The sequence below is a fragment of the Salvelinus namaycush genome, chromosome 26, assembly GCF_016432855.1.
Source record: "Salvelinus namaycush isolate Seneca chromosome 26, SaNama_1.0, whole genome shotgun sequence".
Classification (NCBI taxonomy): Eukaryota; Metazoa; Chordata; class Actinopteri; order Salmoniformes; family Salmonidae; genus Salvelinus; species Salvelinus namaycush.
The window spans coordinates 32,250,017-32,269,494 of NC_052332.1; the positions used below are offsets into that span (position 1 = coordinate 32,250,017).

Sequence of the window (19,478 nt, forward strand, 5' to 3'; positions counted from 1 at the left end):
ATAAACGTTGACACTGTATATGACATGAGTTTTATGATATGGAAATGTGAAGGCTTGCTTGAATGACATCAAAGCGTTATTTATTATTCTTCAACGTCTCATCTTTCGAAATATATCAAGTCATTTTAATTTACAGCATTTCCCTTACTCAGACAAGAAAACGTTTGCAAAAGTTGCCCAATTACCAGAAGGGATAGGAGAGATGTTCGTATCGCGCGCTGCTCACATTCAGAACTGCTGTCAGTCAGTCAAAACCCATACAGAGCTGTGAAACACGGCCTGAGCGCTGACGTCATTTATAGTATGTTACTGTTCAGACACTATGTTTGGGGCGGTAGGTAGCCTAGTGGTTAGAGCGTTGGCCTATTAACCGAAAGGTTGTTAAATAAATAAAGGTAAAATGTTTCAAAATCTGCCATTTTCAACCATATGGGTACCAGGCCTATATGGGTAGGAGTGTACATCTTTAGAATGTACGGTATCATGCACTATTTACGGCTAAAATCCCACAGAGTACATTGGAATTTACTGTAAATAATTAATATGGTACTTTACTGTTAGATTTATTGTGTCAAAATAACAAAATTTTACAGTGTAGACCTACTTGGTTTTTCGTGTTACTGTATGACTGATCTATTGCCACTAGATGGAGGCATTGTTACAGTAAAACAACTCAGCTGATGCCAGACTTTTTGTGAAGTTCTGTTGTAAACAGCAAAGAGGGGATTCACAGAAACATGTACATTAAAACGACTTCATATATTTACATGGTCCATGCTTATTCAGTGGCCTTAATTAGATGAATTCGACTGACAAATCCGTTTCAAATCAAGTTAGGCCACCTGCTAAATTGCACCTCTTATCTTAGAATATACTTGGGCTATATAATTTAATTTGGTGTGTGTGTATGGAAAAGCACCTCTCATCAAACACGTTTTCTTTTGTTGAATTCGCAAGATATGTGCTGAGTAATGCAAAATGCTTTGCGCAGGCCTAGAGGAATCTTCCATGGGACGGTCGTTGGGAGAATCTGAGTGGCAGGCAGAAAACCAACCCAGCTTTTAGTTCAATGAAGCACGGCGAGGCATTTAACAGTGGCGGTCAAAACACCTCGACGTAAACACGTCTGTAAGGTATTTAAAAAATATATATTGTTTTTGCAATATATGACAAATAGGAATGGAAGGATGCATTTGTGTTTGTACACTCGCAAAAATGCATTGAGTCGCTTTTGTTATCAATAATCTGATGCATTCAGTCAATAAGTGGTGAACACTTTATAGGATTTGCCTGAGATTTACCCAACGTGTTAGAAAATACATTAACTATAATATGAGTATAACTGTTTTGTTACTCTCTCTCTCTCTGTGTGTGAATGTGTGTGTGTGTAAGCACTGTTTCATCAATTATAACATATTATCAATTTTTGCCTTATTCAGCTGTTTGTTGAGTGGAGTTGGGGAGTAGGCTATGGAGCAGGTGATGGAGCATGTTATTGAACGTGTGTTTGCCTCTGGAGTGGCTGCTCGTTTGAGGAGCCAGTGGGACCGCAATGAGGGCATCGGTCAGAATGACAAGGCCCTGAAGTTCTTAGGCCAAGACTTTGAATATCTCCGGTCCCACAGTCTGCAGAGCAGACGGCTGTTTGAGGATGATGCATTCCCTGCTCAGCTCTCGTCGCTGGGCTTCAAGGAGCTGGGGTCACACTCTACAAAGACACAGGGGGTCCGATGGATGCGCCCCACGGTGAGGGAGAGATACATCTGCAGGTTTGACTTTCTACAGCAGAGATGCTCCTATCCATCTTGATACTTGTCTCACCCGTAGAAACTCTCTGTGTTCCTCAGGAGTTCTGCTCTGACCCTCACTTCATCGTAGACGGAGCCACGCGCACAGACGTCTGCCAGGGAGCTCTGGGTGAGTTCAGATTGCCCACAGTGTGCACAACCTCTGCGCTACTGTGCTATGGAGCTGGGCTTTGGGACTCTTATGTGCAATGGTGACGAAAGGACATGAACTGATAGATAAACAGAGAAACGGAGACTTACATGATGACAATACCCCTACTTTTCTCAAAGTTGAGTTTTCTCAAACCACGATTTGATTATCATAGCTAAGTTATTTAGGCACACCTAACGTATTGTCATGTGGTATATTTTGTGGGCCAGGTGACTGTTGGCTGCTGGCAGCGATTGCTTCACTCACACTGAATGAGACTCTACTACATCGGGTGGTGCCCCATGGGCAGAGCTTCCACCAACAGTATGCTGGGGTCTTTCACTTCCAGGTACTTCTACACTTCACTACCTTCCCCTGTACCACTCCTATCAGTCCTTACCACTTTACCCGTCTATATCTGTCCTGTCCAGAGCTACTCCTGTTTTCCCACATATTGAAATATTTGACCCATCTCCAGCTCAATATCCAGTTTGTCTGCTGTGACTTAATGCCCTTTATTTCAGTAGACTGTACACCCAAATGCACAGACCTTTACAATACACTAGCTACTGTAACTGATCTGGCCCTCCACCCTAAATTCCCCACTACCCAGCACAGTGTTGGGAGTGCCACTGCCCCACATCCCCCAACTCCTCCAGTCAGTCTTGTCCCCACAGGCTGCATGCATGCAGCTATATTTACTGCCAGTATTTATAGGTGGACGTAAACAGCGTGTCACTCAGAAAAGCAGGGAAGGGCTGCTAAAGCACCCTGCTGCCAGATTCCTACAGGGAGCCAGTCCCACAGCCCACCAGCCAGTCTAGCCCCTTTAGCACGCCACCCAAAGAGAGGGACAAGGGATAAAGATCTGGGGCACTCACTTAGCATCAGAGGCAATGCACTCATAACTGAAAGAGCACAGCGGTTGTTTTACCTCTTTGGTTTTGGACAAACACTCTGGGGAATCAGTTGAACTGCAATTGTCTTGTTGCCAAGCAATCTCCTCTGTCCCTGGCAACCTGACTCTGTGCACTGCAGTATGCAGAGAGGTCTGCAGCAGAGCCTCTCCCAGCAATGAATGCAGCATAATAAACACAACCATCCTTAAATCACAGAAGTTGTACATTACTGCATTTATATGGTGTGTATACCAAAGACTATTTTGTAGCAGTTTTGCTTGTTTCCCATGTGCACCTGGTGTGTAGTTCTGGCAGTTTGGGGAGTGGGTGGATGTGGTGATTGATGACAGGCTGCCAGTGAAGGATGGGAAGCTGCTGTTTCTCCACTCAGCAGAGGGGGCTGAGTTCTGGAGCGCCCTGCTGGAGAAGGCCTACGCAAAGTAAGGACAATGGATGGCGAGAGAAAGACAATTTACTGTACAGACACAACATAACAAATTGTTATAACAGAACTGTATGGCTGCTACGAGACGCCACTGTCTGTCTGTCTGTCTTGCAGGCTCAATGGCTGTTACGAGGCCCTCTCAGGGGGCAGTACATCGGAGGGGTTTGAGGACTTCACAGGGGGCGTGACAGAGATGTTTGACCTGAAGAAGGCCCATCCAGACCTGTTCAGCATAATCAGTAGAGCAGTGGAGCGAGGTTCCCTGCTGGGATGCTCCATAGATGTTAGCAACACACACCACACGCACGCACACACAGTCTTGTATAACTAACCTTGTGGGGACACAATTCAGTCCCATTCAAAATCCTATTTTCCCTAACCCCTAAACCTAACCCTAAACTGAAAAACTAACCTTAACCCTAGCTTCTAACCCTAAACCTTATTCTAACCCTAACACTAATTCTAACCGTAACCCCCTAGAAATAGCATTTGACCTTGTGGGAACTAACAAAATGTCCCCAGATGGTCAAATTTGTGTTTGTTTATTATTCTTGTGGGGACTTCTGATCCCCACAAGTATAGTTAAAACGCATTCACATACACCGTTCAAGAGTTTGTGGTCACTTAGAAATGTCCTTGTTTTTGAAAGAAAAGCACATTTTTTGCACATTGATCGGAAATACAGTGTAGACATTGGTAATGTTGTAAATGACTATTGTAGCTGGAAACGGCAGATTTTTTATGGAATAACTACATAGGCGTACAGAGGCCCATTATCAGCAACCATCACTCTTGTGTTCCAATGGCACGCTGTGTTAGCTAATTCAAGTTTATCATTATAAAATGCTAATTGATCATTAGAAAACCCTTTTGCAATGATGTTAGCACAGCTGAAAACTGGTGTTCTGATTAAAGAAAAGAAGCAATAAAACTGGCCTTCTTTAGACTAGTTGAGTATCTGGAGCATCAGCATTTGTGGGTTCGATTACAGGCTCAAAATGGCCAGAAACAAAGAACTTTCTTCTGAAACTCGTCAGCCTATTCTTGTTCTGAGAAATGAAGGCTATTCCATGTGAGAAATTGCCAAGAAACTAAAGATCTCGTACAACGCTGCATACTACTCCCTTCACAGAACAGAGCAAACTGGCTCTAACCAGAATAGAAAGAGGAGTGGGAGGCCCCGGTGCAAAACTGAGCAAGAGGACAAGTACATTAGAGTGTCTAGTTTGAGAAACAGATTCCTCACAAGTCCTCAATTGGCATCTTCATTAAACAGTACCTGCAAAACACCAGTCTCAACGTCAACAGTAAAGAGGTGACTCCGGGATGCTGGCCTTCTACATAAACACACACATACCACACAAACACTTTTCTTTAAGAAACAACTTGTTTGTGTGATATAGATCCTGTACAAAACAATTCTCTAATTCTTTCAGATCTCTGGTGTTTTCGAGATGGAGGCGGTGACATTCAAGAAGCTGGTGAAAGGCCATGCCTACTCTGTGACAGGTGTGGAGGAGGTGAGAGAATGACCTGGCTAATTAAAGTTTTGATTAACAATACACATATAGTTATATCACAGACAGCACCTCATGCTTATTGGCTAGGTGGAGTTTAAAGGAAGTCCCACCAAGCTCCTGCGGATCAGGAACCCCTGGGGAGAGATGGAGTGGACCGGAGCCTGGAGTGACAAGTGAGAGAAGAGGGGGAGGGAGAGGGAGAGATAAGAGGTGAGATAACTAGAGGGGAATAAGGTGGAGGAAAATTGGGTAAGAGTTAGTTCAGGAAAAGTTCAGTCTTGAGTCAACTTGGGCTGGTGACATGTATTTTAAGAGATGTGTCAGTCTTTCTTTGTGGTTTCAGTTCAAGAGAGTGGGCTGGAGTTGACCCATCGGTCAGAGCTAGATTGTACAACCGTAGCGAAGATGGCGAGTTCTGGTAAGTAGTTTGTCAAGAGTTTTTAAATATTTTATATTTTTATCCTAACACAATATTAAGCTAATAGTAGCCTCAAAACCAGTCTCTCTGCCTCTCCCATAAACCCTCCCACACAGGATGTCATTCCGTGACTTTCTGCGTGAGTTCAGCCGTTTGGAGATCTGTAATCTGACAGCAGACGCCCTGCAGGCCAGTCAAGTGAAGAAGTGGAGCTCAGCGCTCTACCCTGGAGAGTGGAGGAGAGGCAGCACTGCAGGGGGCTGCAGGAACTACCCAGGTACATTAGGATAATGAATTGAGAGAGAAGGGGGACAAGGAGTAATAGATTAGGGTTTTTATGTTTTCCCATCTTCTCTACAGCAACGTTCTGGCTCAACCCTCAATTCAAAGTGGCCCTTCAGCACCCAGACACAGATGGTCAATCAGGTTGCAGCTTCCTGGTGGCGTTGATGCAGAAGGATCGTCGTCGGCAACGGCGTGAGGGGAAAGACATGGAGACCATTGGATTCACCATCTATGAGGCAAGATATTTACTTCAGTAATTATTTGTATTTGGTAACAGTGAAGTTAAGAATCTGTATGAATGCTGTGACTTAAATACCTTTCTTTCTCTCTTCTAGGTTCCAGAAGAGGTATGACACATTCTGGTAATGCTAGGAGTCCATCTCTGCATGAGACCATAACAGCAATCTCTACCCACAAATATTGGTCCTCTCATTTCTGTACTATCTCCTATCATCCTCTTTCCTTCTCTCCTTTCGCTGTTCCTTTCCTCTCCTCCTCTCTCCTGGACAGTTTACAGGTCAGGCCGGGGTGCATCTAAAGAGGGACTTCTTCCTGACCCACGGCTCCAGTGCCCGGTCAGAGCTCTTCATCAACCTGAGAGAGGTCAGCACCCGCTTCTGCCTGCCCCAGGGAGAGTATATCGTCATCCCCTCCACCTTTGAGCCCCAGAAGGACGGGGACTTTGTGCTCAGGGTGTTCTCTGAAAAGCCAGCTGACTCCCAGTGAGTGAATGGTGGTGGGGTGGGGTGGGTAGGACAGAGGGAGAGAGAGACATATGAAAAGCTCAAGCCAATGAAACTGGCTAAAGACTTGATCCTCTCCTAACAGGGAATTGGATGATGACATCACAGCTGATCTGCCTGAGGAGGTGAGAAATGATTTTGAACTAATTCAAACCAAGATTAATCTATTGACTAATCAGTATACCACAGTTGTACAGATGACAGAAAAGGTAAACTGTCTGTGTTCGTCTGCTGCAGGTAGAGCTGGACGAGAGCCAGATTGATGCAGGCTTCAAGGGTCTCTTCAGACAGCTCGCTGGAGCGGTGAGAAAACTACATTTTTGGCGGGATACATGGTACTTGTAGTCCTTTCTTACTTTATTTTATTCTCACAGGAAATGGAGATCAGTGCCTCCAAGCTTCAGACCATCCTAAACAGAATCATCAGCAAGCGTGAGTCTGTTATACTGGCATCTCTTTTGGTTAAAGGGAAAAGGCATGTGAGGTAAGACTTGTATGGTGTGTTCACTGTCACTTTTTGTGTCACAGATAAGGACCTGAAGACAGACGGCTTTGGGAAGGAGGCGTGTCGTTGCATGATAACTCTCATGGATGTATCCTTAATTACACCTTCTTTATACCCACCCTGATGTGTGTCAACTATCACTGTGCTTCCTCTTTATTCCTCTCTGTCCTTGACATTGATTTGACAGACCACCGGCACTGGGAAGCTGGGCTTGACAGAGTTCCATGTGCTGTGGGAGAAGATCAAACGGTACCTGGTGAGTCGAACATGTCCTACTCTTCTAAATAGACCTCTGAGATTTTCAAGCTATTGTTGTGTATGATTTCCACACCATGCTTGCTGTTGCCAACATTTGTAAATAACCTCTCTCCACTCTTCTCTCCCTCTCCTCCACCACTTCAGACTGTGTTTAGGAAGTTTGACCTGGATAAATCTGGCACCATGAGCTCCTATGAAATGCGGATGGCACTGGAATCAGCTGGTACCATTTTATTCTTGTTCTAGTAGCATCCTCACAACATGTATAAAGCACAATAATATAACCAGCGCAGAGTTACTGTGTGTTTACTGTGAATGCAGTCTCCTCTAACGTGAGAACATTTCCTTTAAATTTCAATCAAACTGTAACATTGATCTTCCGCAATACGTATTGACTAGAGTCCTTTTAAGTGCACAATAACATGACCAGCTCTGCCCCTGGTCACTTTATCCAACAGGAGACAAGTCTCTACCTAGTACTACCATGACAAGCTACCCCTTTGTGTAAGCAGGCAAAAAGCCTAAAATAGTTTTGCTGACAAGACTAGTTGTCTAGGTGAGAGATCATAAGAGCTGTTTGATGTGCTGTTCACCCACTCTCCCTTTCTCTACGTCAGGCTTCAAGTTGACCAACCACTTGTTCCAACTCATCATCCTACGCTACTCAAAGGAAGACCTGAATGTGGACTTTGATAACTTTGTCAACTGTCTCATCCGTCTGGAGACCATGTTCAGTGAGTGGACTTCACCTTGAATACAGCAGTGATACATGTCATAATGCTACTAACACCAGTAGCCTGAACAAACTGCTCTCTGTTCACCATTCTAGAGACCTTTAAAGAAATGGACACTGATGTAGATGGGGTGGTTTCCTTCAGCTTCTTCCAGGTATGTCAGCACCATCAGAAACACAGCCTTCTTATTGAGGGAGAGTAGCTTGTGGAGTGTTAACATCAACACTGCTTTTGAGCCCGGACACAACAGTTACTTTCTCTCTCACTGTTTTAGTGGTGTCATCGAAGTGTGACTACTTTAAGCTGTTAAATGTGTTATGAGGTGTTGAATCTTTGCTCTCTTTCCTTTAGTGGATCTCCCTCACTATGTTTGCCTAGACAGATGGATGCCCCTGGCCTGCTACTGCTTGTGTTGGTGGCGTCACCCCGACTCCAACGGCCATAGAATATTGTCTTAAATGTGACTAGTTGTGGTTCTAAAACAGGTAGAGGACACAAATGCTTTTGAATGTTCCCGGTGCTTGACTTTCATTTTATAAAAATATTTAAAAAACAGTGATCAGTGATTTTTATTTTGTTTTTTTAAACAAGTTGTTGGATTTATATTCTGACATAAGTCATTAATGTAAAGCCTTAGTTTGAAGAGAATAAAAAAACAGCTTCTAACCTCAATAACAAAAATGCCTTGAAATGTGGAGTGAAAATAAAAGCAATTTTAAAAGGTTTTATTAAATACATTTAAAGTGTTTGAAAAGCCAACTCTTTCTGGATACTGCTGCACTTCTCAGGAATGTATGGATTTTTGTTATCTTTCATTTTTGAAAATAAAGTGCAATGAATTCTCTGAACATCTGTTCTCTGAACATGTCATAATCTGAACATTAACAAATTAGCAGCACATCTGTTTTTTTTTCTGGCAATTATTTAACAAACTTTAAAGAGCAATAAATAATGCTGATTTATATATAATGACTTTATACACTTGTATTCATAACTACCATAATTGTCCTGACATCTCTATCCACCAACACACAGCTTACCATTTCACTTATGTTTGGATTTTAAATCCTGTGATACAATCGTAGACCCATTTCTCTCTATGGAGTTCCCTCTAAGGACAAATAGCCCTACTTCCTGTCCTACCGTACATATGCTACAGATGGCTTTTAACCACCTCTGGGGCCAACACAAGCTGATCCTGTTAACGTCCCAGTCGCCTCGAGTCAGCCCTGCCACTAGAGGGCGGTAGAAGCACAGGGTGAGAGCATAGAGGCCAGCCCAGGGCCTAAAGATGCTGCTCGCTCTCTCTCCCTCTCTCAGTTGAGTGCCAGTCCCTCACTGACGGGCATGTTGATATGTGCAGTCAGCAGGGGTGCACTCTTGCCCTCTCGCAGAACAAACACCTGTAATTACACAATGCGTGTCAACAACAGCTTACCTTCTACTTTCACATAGGTTTTATGTTCAAGGAGGCACTGAAATGGCTACACAGTGAAGTTCCCTAATGGAAATATAGAGTAACAGAGAAATGAAATGCATACTTTAATGATGTCAGAGATTCCTTTATCACTCAGGCACTCCACAAATGTGTCAATAGGATAGTTGAGCCCAGGAACCAGTAGGGGGATCTGTGGAGAGTGAACACATTCAATAATATTCCGGCTACTAGCCAAAGTGAACAAAAAACAATATTTTATTTATTTCACATTTATTTAACCAGGTAGGCCAGTTGAGAACAAGTTCTCATTTACAACTGCGACCTGGCCAAGAATAAAGCAAAGCAGTTCAACACAAACACAGAGTTACACATGGAATAAACAAACATACAGTCAATAATACAGTAGAAAAAGTCTATATACAGTGTGTGCAAATGAGGTAAGATAAGGGAGGTAAGGCAATAAATAGGCCATGGTAGCGAAGTAATTACAATATACCAATTAAACATTGGAGTGATAGATGTGCAGAAGATGAGTGTGCAAGTAGAGATACTGGGGTGCAAAGGAGCAAGATAAATAAATAAATACAGTATGGGGATGAGATAAATAGCCCATCCAATCTACAGATGGGCTATGCACAGGTGCAGTGATCTGTGAGCTGCTCTGACAGCTGGTGCTTAAAGCTAGTGAGGGAGATATGAGTCTCCAGCTTCAGTGATTTTTGCAGTTCGTTCCAGTCATTGGCAGCAGGAACTGGAAGGAAAGGTGGCCAAAGGAGAAAATGGCTTTGGGGGTGACTAGTGAGATATACCTGTATAGAAAATGTATAGAAACTACCCAGCGACATTAGTGAGGTGTACAGTAAATATCACTGGTCATGTGATGATATGATGGGTTAAAAGGAAGGTCACCTTGAAGAAGGCTGTCTTCATACTATACAGGCTCTCGTCATACAGAAAGCTGATGGCCAAGTTCATGACAGGGCGGCATGCGGCTGTGTTCTGGATATTCAGAGTTAGCTTGAAGGACGGGCCCAGGCCCTGCACCTAAAACACAGACAGGATGAGAGAGACCCAACCAGGAGTTCTGACTGTGTGCTAAACCGTGGCTGTGATTCTACTCGAGACACTGACATTCCCTCAGACACCAGGACATCAGACTCACCACTGCGTTCATCTTGAGAGGCTCAGACAGGCTGGAGGACATGGGTGTAAGGCTGGACTCCAGGGCTTTAACGTATGCCCTCGCTGCAGCCAGACGCAGACGACTCAGGTCCATCTGGAAGGCCCTGTGCATTGCTGGAAAACACATGGCCCAAACCAAACATTTAAAAAATTGACCCACGAACCCAAGACCTCAAAACTCTCCAAAACTGCAGAGAAACAAGCAAACCATTGTTTAGTCTGGAGGTGGTGGCCACTGGCCAGGCTAGACTACAGTTCTGGTTGGACATACGTACCCACAGCATTCTCTCGTTCCCTCATGGTTTGGTCCACGTACAGCTTGGTCTTCTTGGGGATATTGAGACGGATGCTTTGTGCCAGAGGGGGGCCTGGGGCAGAGTCCCTGTCATCAAACACAGCTGTCCTCTTCAGGATCTTTACTATCAGACCACCTCCTACAAAACACAGGAACACACACTGAAATCAGGCAGGGGACTTCATTTCAACATCTGTCCATTGTACTAAGCATCCTAGACTAGAGGACTCTCTTTTAAACAGGACCTCCAATCCCAAGATTCCATCCTAAATGAACAGGTGATCTGTACCTTTGGTGGTCATTATAAGGGTTCCGTCTTCTCGTCCATATCTCCCAAAACAAATGCTGGTCACTACATCCTGGAAAACAGAGGACTGACAGTCACAACTAATCATGGCTGTGGCGTGCAAACCTAAATCATCTTTCCAAAAACATTGCCATATTTTTTTGTGTGCCAAGTCCAGATAAAACTAAAACAAGCAGGAAATAAGCATGGGAATCTGTTTCTTTTCTCTCCAAAACTCTTGAACGGGCCGTCCTTGGCCAGCTCTCCTGCTATCTCTCTCAGAATGACCTTCTTGATCCAAATCAGTCCGGTTTCAAGACTAGTCATTCAACTGAGACTGCTCTTCTCTGTGTCACGGAGGCGCTCCGCACTGCTAAAGCTAACTCTCTCTCCTCTGCTCTCATCCTTCTAGACCTATCGGCTGCCTTTGATACTGTGAACCATCAGATCCTCCTCTCCACCCTCTCCGAGCTGGGCATCTCCGGCGCGGCCCACGCTTGGATTGCGTCCTACCTGACAGGTCGCTCCTACCAGGTGGCGTGGCGAGAATCTGTCTCCGCACCACGCGCTCTCACCACTGGTGTCCCCCAGGGCTCTGTTCTAGGCCCTCTCCTATTCTCGCTATACACCAAGTCACTTGGCTCTGTCATATCCTCACATGGTCTCTCCTATCATTGCTATGCAGACGACACACAATTAATCTTCTCCTTTCCCCCCTCTGATAACCAGGTGGCGAATCGCATCTCTGCATGTCTGGCAGACATATCAGTGTGGATGACGGATCACCACCTCAAGCTGAACCTCGGCAAGACGGAGCTGCTCTTCCTCCCGGGGAAGGACTGCCCGTTCCATGATCTCGCCATCACGGTTGACAACTCCATTGTGTCCTCCTCCCAGAGTGCTAAGAACCTTGGCGTGATCCTGGACAACACCCTGTCGTTCTCAACTCACATCAAGGCGGTGACCCGTTCCTGTAGGTTCATGCTCTACAACATTCGCAGAGTACGACCCTGCCTCACACAGGAAGCGGCGCAGGTCCTAATCCAGGCACTTGTCATCTCCCGTCTGGATTACTGCAACTCGCTGTTGGCTGGGCTCCCTGCCTGTGCTATTAAACCCCTACAACTCATCCAGAACGCCGCAGCCCGTCTGGTGTTCAACCTTCCCAAGTTCTCTCACGTCACCCCGCTCCTCCGCTCTCTCCACTGGCTTCCAGTTGAAGCTCGCATCCGCTACAAGACCATGGTGCTTGCCTACGGAGCTGTGAGGGGAACGGCACCTCCGTACCTTCAGGCTCTGATCAGGCCCTACACCCAAACAAGGGCACTGCGTTCATCCACCTCTGGCCTGCTCGCCTCCCTACCTCTGAGGAAGTACAGCTCCCGCTCAGCCCAGTCAAAACTGTTCGCTGCTCTGGCACCCCAATGGTGGAACAAACTCCCTCACGACGCCAGGTCAGCGGAGTCAATCACCACCTTCCGGAGACACCTGAAACCCCACCTCTTTAAGGAATACCTAGGATAGGATAAAGTAATCCTTCTACCCCCCCTCCCCCTTAAAAGAGTTAGATGCACTATTGTAAAGTGGTTGTTCCACTGGATATCATAAGGTGAATGCACCAATTTGTAAGTCGCTCTGGATAAGAGCGTCTGCTAAATGACTTAAATGACTTAAATGTTTCTAAAGAGTGTTTCATCAGAACCAAGTAGCTACTAACCTATTGGCCTGTCTAGCCATGGTGTCTTACCGGAGTCTTGATGGTGCTGATGAGGTTTTTGTCTCTGTAGAGGTGGACCTCACAGTTAGCCAGGCCCACTAACACTGCCTGGAAGCCCCTGGTGGGGAGGTCCATCACGCCCATGGTAGTGACAGGGGCTGGCAGGCAAGCCGTCCACAGCTTCTTCCCCTGGACACAGAGGACAGGACAAGACACACACACAGGCCTCTTCCAACTATCACGTCACACAGCTGCAGTTTCTACTGAATTGACTGAGTGTAGGTGAGAGAGGGTGCTACCTACCTTCTGTGTGAAGCCCTGCAGTGTCTCCTGGGCACATCCCACCACCACACTCTTCCCCATCCTCACCAGCCCCACAGGGTGAGAAGACAGCTCAATACAGTACTTAGGCTTGGGGGAGTCTCTGCAAACACAGACCATATTTCCTTTGAAAATAAACATTGGCTGGCAGTAATACACTCAGGCTAGATGTAATGCATTTAAACTTCAAGTTTTTGGGGAGGACCGTCCCTATGACAGGCCAATGTGTTAACTATTTTCCGACCTTTTCTTTATATCTCAAGTGTTGTCGGTATCAAAGCCAAAACTTTTATTTCCGCAAACCGACCTAGTCATGATTGAGGTAAAGTTCTGCCTACAACTTAGTAATGCTGAGGTGGAATTGGCATGCATTATGCTCTTGAGCTCTTGATGGTTGCTAGGCAGCGCCCGTTACTACTATCCTGGCAGTTGTAACCTTTGTGAGGCATGTCCCCATCACTTTGGATTGCCCACCGCATGCACTGTTTTCTGAACCACAACTGGATGGATCCAGAAAGAATTAGTGTGGGAATAAATATAACTGAATGACTAAAATATTGGAATAAAGTAGGCGAACCCAACATGTGTTCAACAATTTTAGCACCGTTTTGCTCTGCTTTGAGACAAGTGTGGGGACTCTTGATAAATATTTGTCACATTTTTCTTTTCACTAAATCTCTGTTTGGATATTAGGCTACAATTAGACTGTTAGCTAAGTTAAGGTGAGTGCTGCTCATGATCCTCTTGTGTAGTTGGCTCATTTAATAACACTGAGCAGAACATTTTGCCAGCATGTAGTTTACTTAACAAGTGGATTATTTTGCCTTTCACTTGTAGTCACTTAGTAACCTAGGCCTACTCCCAACCAAAAAGCCAGTGACTTGTAATAAATCAATGTGGTTTTGTTTCACTGAATCTCCATGTGTATATTTGGTTATTCTCTGGCTGGACAAATAAGTAGAGGTGGTAGCTCATCTATTAGTTGGGTCATCTATCATTGATCAGAAACATTTAGCATGCAACAATGCAGCCTAAATCAAGTGTAGGCCTATTATTTTGCTCGATTGCATATAAGCATCTCCAAAAGCCTGCGCAGGTTGTGAAATATGAACACGAGACTCACATGTTTTAGAAAATATATATTGCTATTATTTTCTATCGGTATCATAATGAAGATACTCTAACTGTAGGAAAAAATGATAAATGACCCGTGCTACAGACAGCTCCTTCCACTAATATTGGACTAGTAAAGGCCCAGTGCACTACTTTTGTGAGGATTTTTTAAATGTATTGTATATACACTGCTCAAAAAAATAAAGGGAACACTTAAACAACACAATGTAACTCCAAGTCAATCACACTTCTGTGAAATCAAACTGTCCACTTAGGAAGCAACACTGATTGACAATAAATTTCACATGCTGTTGTGCAAATGGAATAGACAAAAGATGGAAATTATAGGCAATTAGCAAGACACCCCCAATAAAGGAGTGGTTCTGCAGGTGGTGACCACAGACCACTTCTCAGTTCCTATGCTTCCTGGCTGATGTTTTGGTCACTTTTGAATGCTGGCGGTGCTCTCACTCTAGTGGTAGCATGAGACGGAGTCTACAACCCACACAAGTGGCTCAGGTAGTGCAGTTCATCCAGGATGGCACATCAATGCGAGCTGTGGCAAAAAGGTTTGCTGTGTCTGTCAGCGTAGTGTCCAGAGCATGGAGGCGCTACCAGGAGACAGGCCAGTACATCAGGAGACGTGGAGGAGGCCGTAGGAGGGCAACAACCCAGCAGCAGGACCGCTACCTCCGCCTTTGTGCAAGGAGGTGCACTGCCAGAGCCCTGCAAAATGACCTCCAGCAGGCCACAAATGTGCATGTGTCAGCATATGGTCTCACAAGGGGTCTGAGGATCTCATCTCGGTACCTAATGGCAGTCAGGCTACCTCTGGCGAGCACATGGAGGGCTGTGCGGCCCCACAAAGAAATGCCACCCCACACCATGACTGACCCATCGCCAAACCAGTCATGCTGGAGGATGTTGCAGGCAGCAGAACGTTCTCCACGGCGTCTCCAGACTCTGTCACATGTGCTCATGTGCTCAGTGTGAACCTGCTTTCATCTGTGAAGAGCACAGGGCGCCAGTGGCGAATTTGCCAATCTTGGTGTTCTCTGGCAAATGCCAAACGTCCTGCACGGTGTTGGGCTGTAAGCACAACCCCCACCTGTGGACGTCGGGCCCTCATACCACCCTCATGGAGTCTGTTTCTGACCATTTGAGCAGACACATGCACATTTGTGGCTTGCTGGAGGTCATTTTGCAGGGCGCTGGCAGTGCACCTCCTTGCACAAAGGCGGAGGTAGCGGTCCTGCTGCTGGGTTGTTGCCCTCCTACGGCCTCCTCCACGTCTCCTGATGTACTGGCCTGTCTCCTGGTAGCGCCTGCATGCTCTGGACACTACGCTGACAGACACAGCAAACCTTTTTGCCACAGCTCGCATTGATGTGCCATCCTGGATGAACTGCACTACCTGAGCCACTTGTGTGGGTTGTAGACTCCGTCTCATGCTACCACTAGAGTGAGAGCACCGCCAGCATTCAAAAGTGACCAAAACATCAGCCAGGAAGCATAGGAACTGAGAAGTGGTCTGTGGTCACCACCTGCAGAATCACTCCTTTTTTGGGGGTGTCTTGCTAATTGCCTATAATTTCCACCTTTTGTCTATTCCATTTGCACAACAGCATGTGAAATGTATTGTCAATCAGTGTTGCTTCCTAAGTGGACAGTTTGATTTCACAGAAGTGTGATTGACTTGGAGTTACATTGTGTTGTTTAAGTGTTCCCTTTATTTTTTTGAGCAGTGTATTATTATATTCTCTAGATTTTTCAGGGGTGCTGCACTTCCCACATGCTCCCACTCCTAAACTTGCTGGCATGTGCACAGGATATATAAAAGGCTTATCCCGGCAAGAATGTGGTAAAATGGGACTGTATTAATTGGATTCTAAAAAAAACATTGCCAGATTTATTTTTACAGGCTGTAAAGTCTGTAAAGGATAGAGACAAAGGTATTTTGGTCAGTGGTTGCCATACCTGCGGAGGATGTAGATATTCCCATTGCGACAGGCCACAGTGATCCGGAACTCCACATCAAACTGACCAGTCACATCCATTTGAGTGGGAGCACTGGGGACGGACATCTGTGGCAACAAGAATAAGGATGTCAGAGGGACTGGGGAGAGTAAACCATATGAATTCAACAACATGACTGAACCTGGATAATTCAAAAACAAAAAAGTGAAGTCTCATACAAATCTGCATATGGAATTGAAGCAAAAGCCCCTCTTACACTAGCCACTGTCACGCTCTTCCTCCCATATCACATCGAACCAATGATTGATCTGTCATTGTAAATTCCTCTTTATGTATTGAACAGACCTTGGAGAGGATGGTGAAGGCCTCAGGGTCCAGGATATAGACATCTTTACTCTCAGTGCCAATAACCAGACAGCTGACTGCATCCTCATCAGCCATGTTCTTCTTCAGGGTGCCGATGCATGTAATAACAGTCTAAGAGCACATACAAACAGTTGACTGTGTGTGTGTGTGTGTGTGTGTGTGTGTGTGTGTGTGTGTGTGTGTGTGTGTGTGTGTGTGTGTGTGTGTGTGTGTGTGTGTCACATTGCTCAAGTCAATCACTGCTGTGAGGAATGCTACCTGTCTTTGTATTGGTTGCGCCTTATGAAGGTTCACAAAAGCCTCCGTGTCTTGTGGGTCCAACATGAGGAACCTTGACAAATAGAAGAGATCAATGGTGATGACACTTCAGTCTGATCCAGTATCAGAAGGCACTTCACTCACACAAACAGCCGGAGTTACTTATCTAACTGAGTTGTTACCTCAAAGATCTGACGGAGAGTGGAACATCAGCTTTGTCTCTAGGTGAAGGCAGGAGAGTAACACTAATTATAGCCATGACCCTGATCATAACCAATGATCATATTGCCATTTTGTCAGAGTAACCAGTTTTGATCATCGTACAGTCTTTTGAATGGTTTCATATATATCTTTGAAAGACGGTCAGATAATCAAGCATAGGCAATTAAATAAAATCAACAGTCAATTGGGAACATAACTCAACGCATGCTATTAGCAGAAACTTACCGGATGCCCTCCAACATTTCCTTCAAGCTCAATGGGTCAATCATGTCCTTGTGAAAAGAGAAGGGTTAGTACAGCAGGCCAATCAGAAGAGAACCATGGTGCTCTCCCAGAAGCTTGGCTGGTGCGTAAAACCCGCCAATTCAGATAAAAAAGTACAGCAAGTCAAAATTGAAAACATCTCAAAAGTTGTTGCTCTAACAGTGTAGAGAGAAATTATATATGTTTTATTTGCTGAAATCTTTGCAGCTCCACTCACCTCCCTTGCCTGGTTCCAGACGTCCTGTTCCAGGGCATTGACCTCTAATGGAGGGAGAGTGAACTTGAAATAGGGCCGCAGGTTTTTATAGACATAGATGAAGGGGCCGGAAGCCACAGCGATGGCAGGCGTGCGTGGCTCATGCTGGTCCATGAGGAAAGAAACCAAGCCAGTGGGCAGATCGAGCAATGTGTTCTCACTCATCAGGCCAGTTCCACGGTACACCTTCAGCTTCATGTTGCATGAACCAGTTCCCAGGTCCCCCACCACCAACTAGAACAGAAAGAAGGAGAATGTTCATCTTGTACATAGAAATCAAAGGCATACTAATCAAGCACCACACGTACACGCACCCACAGAACAAAAGGAGTCAACCAAAAAACATGCACAAAGAGCTTCTTCCTATGAGAAAAAAGATTAGTGGCAGATTAAGAAATCACTGATAGCAAGTGTAGCAACATTCTTCTTACCTTATTCTCACCATCCCCATGCAGGTCTGCAAGAGCTATAAAATAAATACACAGGCCCGGTTAAATTCATTGTCTGAGGAAATAGACAATTTATTTATAGACATTAATAAATACATTTCCACAAAACTTGAGCAAATGTACATTTAACAAGGCTAGTGACAGAAATTAGAAATTGGTGGTAGCTAAGGTGAGATCTTACCAATGCAAGATGAAAAAGTATAGAGATTGGCCACTGGATCGTAGTGTGCATCTAACCATTTACTGCTCTCAGAGCTGTTAAGAGACAGAGTAACGTTATTTGTTTTGAAGCAAGGCAACACTTTTTACTCCATAGTTTAGCCTAGCTAACGTTAGTGTTGCTGGGCTTATGTAGAATAAATGTCAAATAACGTTAGTTAACTTACCCACTGGGCACAGACGTCATTTCCACGTCTAACTTAGTGTTGATTTACATTTCGTTGAATTGTCAACTAATGTGAATTCGACAAAACAGGTCACTAACGTTATATCATAGGATTTAGGAAAAAATACGAAATTCCCTTCAATGTTATACTTTTTGCAAATCTAATCAGTTTTCTACGTTGATTCAACGTCATTACATAGATTTTTTGTTGTTGAAATGATGTGGATTCAACCAGTTTTCTTTAGCTAATGCGATTAGCTAGCTAGAGATAGCAAAGTTGGCCTGCTTGATATCCTGCTAACGTTTGCTAGCTGGCTTGCTTGATTGCTAGACGTAACGTTAGCTAGTTAACGTAACGTCAGCTGAAAGGTTTGCGTTCATGTAGCTAGCTAATGTAACTTACTTTTCTTTCATCTGTGAGACTGAAGACATGTCCAATATGATATTCCTCAATTAATAATGCAAGGATATCCTGTGATGCAATTTTATTTTGTGCCACTGAGGTAGCTAGTTGGTTAACGTTAGCTTGCCTGCTTGTTTACGTTAGCATAAATCAGATCGGCTTTCCCGTTTCTATGGCAGCAAGGAAGGAGCAACAGAGAAAAGATTCCTCAATAAATAGTTCCGCTTATTAAATGGCCACTGTGACGTCTCGGTCTTTGATCGTATACACTGAGTGCACAAAACATTAGGAACACCTGCTCTTTCCATGACAAACTGACCAGGTGAAAGCTATGATCCCTTATTGATGTCACTTGTTAAATCCACTTCAATCAGTGTAGATGAAGGGGAGGAGACATGGATTGTCTAGGTGTGCATTCAGAGGGTGAATGGGCAAGACAAAATATTTAAGTGCCTTGGTTTGAGAGTGTCAAGAACTGAAACACTGCTGGGTTTTCACGCTCAACAACATTCAGCCAACTTGACACAAGTGTGAGAAGCAATTGGAGGCAACAACCCTGTGGAATGCCTTCGACACCTTGTAGAGTCCATGCCCCGATGAATTGAGGCTGTTCTGACGACAAAAGGTCATGTAACTCAATATTAATAACGAATAGACACACTCCTCGACCATTCAACAACTGATCGGTTTCTGGGTCATGGAGGAGAGAGGACAGAAGGAGAGAGGGTGGAGGACGGACTTTAACCAAATGAGAAAAGACCAAGAGGCTTTAAAACCAGACATTATACATGGATGGACTAC

At 44.7% G+C, this 19,478-nt stretch overlaps 2 protein-coding genes across 4 annotated transcripts; one reads left to right on the forward strand and one right to left on the reverse strand.

Moving 5' to 3' along the window:
- The first annotated feature begins 1,037 nt into the window (after positions 1 to 1,037).
- Positions 1,038 to 8,593, forward strand: LOC120021440 (calpain-1 catalytic subunit-like). Its single transcript, XM_038965205.1, has 22 exons — positions 1,038 to 1,133; positions 1,440 to 1,746; positions 1,848 to 1,917; positions 2,169 to 2,287; positions 3,144 to 3,277; positions 3,397 to 3,565; positions 4,719 to 4,802; positions 4,890 to 4,975; positions 5,146 to 5,220; positions 5,337 to 5,497; positions 5,581 to 5,741; positions 5,841 to 5,852; positions 6,016 to 6,227; positions 6,334 to 6,373; positions 6,486 to 6,551; positions 6,623 to 6,680; positions 6,777 to 6,841; positions 6,941 to 7,009; positions 7,156 to 7,234; positions 7,629 to 7,745; positions 7,841 to 7,899; positions 8,097 to 8,593. Exons 2-22 carry the CDS (start codon positions 1,471 to 1,473, stop codon positions 8,121 to 8,123), a joined length of 2,139 nt encoding a protein of 712 aa, XP_038821133.1. The 5' UTR covers positions 1,038 to 1,133; positions 1,440 to 1,470; the 3' UTR covers positions 8,124 to 8,593.
- bbs1 (Bardet-Biedl syndrome 1) lies at positions 8,297 to 18,993 on the reverse strand. 3 transcript variants are annotated; one of them, XM_038965206.1, is made up of 17 exons: positions 18,678 to 18,993; positions 18,071 to 18,144; positions 17,872 to 17,906; positions 17,402 to 17,674; positions 17,146 to 17,192; positions 16,881 to 16,919; positions 16,699 to 16,771; positions 16,420 to 16,551; positions 16,075 to 16,181; positions 12,967 to 13,087; positions 12,694 to 12,852; positions 10,950 to 11,019; positions 10,641 to 10,799; positions 10,346 to 10,479; positions 10,093 to 10,227; positions 9,287 to 9,373; positions 8,297 to 9,148 (listed from the first exon to the last, which is right to left on the reverse strand). In XM_038965206.1, the coding sequence occupies exons 1-17, from the start codon at positions 18,704 to 18,706 to the stop codon at positions 9,062 to 9,064; spliced, it is 1,761 nt and encodes a 586-aa protein (XP_038821134.1). In that variant the 5' UTR covers positions 18,707 to 18,993; the 3' UTR covers positions 8,297 to 9,061. The 3 variants fall into 3 exon arrangements, with proteins under 3 accessions (XP_038821134.1, XP_038821135.1, XP_038821136.1); XM_038965207.1 differs by lacking the exon at positions 18,678 to 18,993 and adding an exon at positions 18,276 to 18,641; XM_038965208.1 differs by lacking the exon at positions 16,881 to 16,919.
- Between the last annotated feature and the right edge of the window lie 485 nt (positions 18,994 to 19,478).